The sequence below is a fragment of the Setaria italica genome, chromosome V, assembly GCF_000263155.2.
Source record: "Setaria italica strain Yugu1 chromosome V, Setaria_italica_v2.0, whole genome shotgun sequence".
NCBI lineage: Eukaryota > Viridiplantae > Streptophyta > Magnoliopsida > Poales > Poaceae > Setaria > Setaria italica.
In genome coordinates, this window is record NC_028454.1 from 32,731,361 (window position 1) to 32,736,227 (window position 4,867).

At 43.8% G+C, this 4,867-nt stretch overlaps 1 protein-coding gene across 1 annotated transcript; it reads right to left on the bottom strand.

Annotated features, from left to right (window-relative positions):
• Positions 1-560: 560 nt before the first annotated feature.
• On the bottom strand, positions 561-3,220 carry LOC101754114 (putative receptor protein kinase ZmPK1). Its single transcript, XM_004972027.2, has one exon. The coding sequence runs from the start codon at positions 3,190-3,192 to the stop codon at positions 820-822; it is 2,373 nt and encodes a 790-aa protein (XP_004972084.1). The 5' UTR covers positions 3,193-3,220; the 3' UTR covers positions 561-819.
• Positions 3,221-4,867: the final 1,647 nt, after the last annotated feature.

Consider the following 4,867-nt stretch of genomic DNA (forward strand, 5'->3'; position numbering starts at 1 on the left):
TTGTCATAAAGTAGTAACTCGGCCATTTGTCAATTGGTTATGTCCGGAAAGGGCACTCCTAATCCCTGTTAATTATAGTCCACTTGATCGATTGATTGGTATATCTTGTTTGAACCGTACGTGTAGCATGGCAACAAAGAGGTTGCGGAAATAGCAGAGCAGCATTTGTGTTTGCACTGTCCGTTCGCTAGGGAAGTGCGTGGGAGCTGGATGCAGTCTGGTCGGACTACATGGTGCCGTGCACCAGAATCTGGCATTGGCATCGAGGATTATTGGTGGTTGAGATCACTGCAGCTACTGTAAACGGTAGAGAGAGAAAAAACGGTGGCTTCTACTGTTGTGCACAGCTCGGAATCTGCGGAAGGAAAGAAACAGGCGCTTATTCGAGGGGGAAGGCGGCAGATGAGTGCCAGGTCGTGTTGCTCATCAAAGAAGAGATCGCCATGCGAGTCCGGGCTTGTGGAGGCCCTGAAGTACCCTAGTTTCCTTATGACAAGTTTTTTTTAGAGTTCGAGTCACTTTTGATTTAAGTAATAACCAAGACTATGTAAGGACTTGCATTCTACTTCTTCTCAAATGACATAGCAGTGGTCCTGTTTTTATTTAATAGAAAAAACACAAAGAGGTTGCTGAAGATTGATGACGTCATTCCTTTCTTCCAGAAGCAAGGCCGCGGCTTTGTGTTACTTTGTTGAACCCAAGGGAGCCGAAGAAATTGTTCAACCATGTCTGGCCAAGACCAAAAAATTAAGAAGATGTGCCCGGTTCCTCTCACGGCCGTTGAAACTAAAATTTGGCTTTGCTTATTGTTTGGTTGAGTCATGCACAAACATTCTGGTCGTCATCTCCATCACATGCCATGAGCGTTGTGACAATTGCATCCATTGTTGGCCTCTTGCTCCTTTCTTCCATGCATGACAAGGATATCCTCACCATTTCCATAGCTTGCTGAGGGTTGAACTGACCTTGCATCTTAGGGTCCACTATATGCGAAGGATCTCCTCTAGCTACAACCTGCCTGAGTATCTGTACAATTTCCCTCAACTCCAGCTGCTCTCCAGCATGCGTTGTCTGGCTTGAAACTCTAGTTCCCGTTAAGATCTCTAGAAGCACAATACCATAGCTGTAAACATCAACTTTTGCTGTGATCGGTAGGTTTGATGCCCATTCAGGAGCCATGTAACCTGCTGTACCTCTCATATGGGAGAAATGAAAGCCAGAGCAATCTCTTCTCGACAATTTTGCTAGACCAAAATCTGCTATCTTGACTTCAAAATCTCGCGTCAAGAGAATGTTTTCAGGCTTCACGTCGCAATGGACAATCCACTCAAGACACTCGTGGTGGAGGTATGCCAGGCCCCTCGCCGTTCCCAATGCAATCTTGAACCTCTGGCTCCATCCAAGTGACTGTTCTCTGTTAGTGGTGTCAAAGAGGTGCTTGTCTAGTGATTCATTCTCCACATACTCATATACCAATAGTTTATGTTTCCCTTCTGAGCAAAATCCCCAAATCCTTAGCAAATTGATATGGTTGATCCTCGCAATTACAGTCATTTCACCCCCAAATTCTTCATCGCCTTGCGTTGTATTTGTTAGCTTCTTCACGGCGACAACTTGCTTGCTGTTCAGCACCCCTCTGTAAACAATTCCTGAGCCACCCCTTCCAATCTCTTCCTTAAAATTCCCCGTTGCTTCCTTCAATTCTCGGTATGTGAACCTCCTGAATTGGTTTGTGATCAGCTTGTACCCTTCCATCACTGTATCTGGAATACTTTGCTTGCTACGAAGAAATAAGCATGCTGTTAAAACAAAGAACAGCTCCAAACCACCCAATACTGCCACAAATGCATAATAATAGGACCACTTTGTGTTGCTTTTCTGCACTCTATATGCATATGCAGGCCCAACTACAATCTCTGAACTGTTCTTGCAGACAAGGTGGGTCTGTCTTGCGGCTGATATTGCAGGGAAGCTAGCATTTTTGCTTATCTTGATATAGAAGCTTCCAAGAAATGAGGGACTCCTATGGCCATTGAAAAGCAAACTTTTTGTGTAACATACACCACGTCCAGTCAACCGGTATGAAAAGCCAAGGCACAAAGTCGTTTCTAAACAATATTTCTTGCAATCTCGGAATGAAGTGTGTGAGTCATTATAGACCATATCAAAGCCATGAAAGTCGGTATGATGTAATTTGATAAACTTAACTTGCTCCTTGGCTTGGCTGATGTTGTTGCTGAACATTGGTTGGCAGCCTTTGGTCCAGTTCTGTGGATTAGCCATCTCATAACCCGGTGGACAAGAGCAGCGAGGGCCTGGCGAGTGCTCACAGATTCCATTCATTCCACATGACCCATGTACCTTACATATCAGTCGCACGTCTTGCCATGTGATTATCCACGCCCCGTTCGATGAATTTAGACTATACATTTTGAGGTTGCCATCTTGGGTGATTGATAGCCTTCTCCACACACTAACTCCAAAATCTGAAGCCACAATGTTGAGCCCATCGCTCGATAGGAAACGACCCATTTTGTCAAGGACTGCAACCCTGGAGCTGTTGTAGCTGGTCCGTCCGTTTTGGAATGGATCTTTATCTGGATTAGGCCAATAGATGCTTGCGATCTCCGGTCCATCATAAATGAGCCGGAGCACATTATCATTATCAAAATACAGGCTGTAGTAACCTGACACCAGCTTCTTGTTTTTGGTAAAGTTCTGAGAAGGAAGCAAGGTGTCGGTGGGTGAATCAAAGCTTTCCCACACGATATGATCTCCTCCTTGGTCTTTGATCACAAGGTTGCCAGTTTCAAGGAGATGAACTGTTGAGCCCTTGCCCAGGCTCATCTTGCTGCCCCAAACAATGGAGCCACCGGCATCATGGAGGACCAAGTTGCCATCAGATGTGAAAGATACCTTGGAGCCATGACCATTCACCGGAACACCAGGGTTTGCTGTCCAGATGACAGTTTTATCGACGGTGTTGGTGAACCAGATGGAGAAGTAGAAGGCATTTTTGCCAGCTTTGTAGAAACCACAGGAGAAGGTATGGTTTGGTGACACAAGGAATGTTTTGTCAAGCTCTTCCACTGACAAGGATGAACCAATGTTCAATGTTGTCTGGGGTGATGCAGAAGAGCATAGCACAACAGGGAGTACTGAAAAGAATGATAGATACAAGGCTGTGACCATTTTGCTGGGTATGTGTAGGAGACGCAGGAATTCTTCTTGGCTTGGATGGAGGAGGGACTGATGCGCTTGTGCGGTATTTATGCTGTCTGTGCCTTCTTGTTGCCCAGTGATATCCTCCTTTGAAGACTGAAGTCAAGGTCTTTGTTGAGTTGGTCCATCTTCGCAGACGGCCCTGCAGCTGAGAGGATGGGCAAATAGGAGCTAGGGTTTCTGCTAACTACTCGAAGTCCAGTCTCCAATAATTTTCCAAAAATTTTCTAAACTTGTTTTAAGGGATTTTCACGATTTTACTCAAGGGGTAGCTTCCACCAAAAAATTCCTCAGTGCTTAATTGACAGTTTTTTATTAATTTGTTCTGCTCGGAGCTTCAAACTTCCTTAATCAACATCTAAGACACGATGGCACTGTCATCTTGAACACTAAATGTGGGATCCATAAGTTGGTGGGTGAGACCTTTTCACTCTTATTTCTCTCCCCTCCCACATCTCTCTGCAATGGGTCTCACCAATTAGGGTGACAACTGACAATGATGCCATGTAGATACTACATAGACAAAGTCAACCACTTAGCAAGGTAAGGATATAAAACTACAAATTATCAGCTTAGGGACCTATGTGGCGCACGTGAACAAGTCTAGTGATCAATGATGCACTTTACTCAGCCTTTATGTTTTTACTCCATATAGGTACTTGATTCACAGTCAATACATGTGACAACTAAGGAAACATGCAATTTAGCTCTTGGAAAATGTTTGTGATTCCTGGAAAAGAATTGATGGTGACAGAATTTCAAGAGTCCCATTAACTTCTGGTCTTGTTAGTCTTCTATCCGTTGTATGCGTACTTGCTTGTACTACTACATTTGAATCTTTGATGATGGAGATAGGAAATGGGTTCTAACGTGTAGGAAACGGAGAAAGTCTTCGTTTCTGCACGATGACCTGCTGCTGGGGTGCCCGGTCTGCACGCACACTTGTCCACAGCTACTGGTACCCTTTCAGGCTTTTGGAAAAAAAAAACAAGAAGTCGTGCAGACCAGGTCACCAGGCAATCACTCGGGAACAGAATAGTTGACCACTAGTACATGAATACCACTGAGTAGTACATGACCACTAGTTACTCCCTCCGTTCCCTGGTTGCGTACGGAGGGAGTAGTTAGCAGCTCCTGCGAGCGAAGGGATGCTGCTGCTGCAAACCTGTTTTGTAACGTGTGCCTTTATTTATTTCAAAAAAAAAAAACGTGTGCCTTCATTCCCTGGTTGAACAAACGCCTACAAACTAAGGCGTTTGGTTCCCTTTGCTTATTTTTAAGCAAGTGTCACATTAATGTTTAGATACTAATTAGAAGTATTAAACGTAGGCTATTTACAAAATCCATTACATAAGTGGAGGCTAAACACAATGTTTAGATACTAATTAGGAGTATTAAACGTAGGCTATTTACAAAACCCATTACACAAGTGGAGGCTAAACAGCGAGACGAACCTATTAAGCCTAATTAATCCATCATTAGCAAATGTTTACTGTAGCAACACATTGTCAAATCATGGACTAATTAGGTTTAATAGATTCGTCTCGCCGTTTAGCCTCCACTTTTGTAATGGATTTTGTAATTAGTCTACGTTGAAATACTCCTCGTAGTTATCTAAACATTCCTCGATGACCGGTGCTTTAAA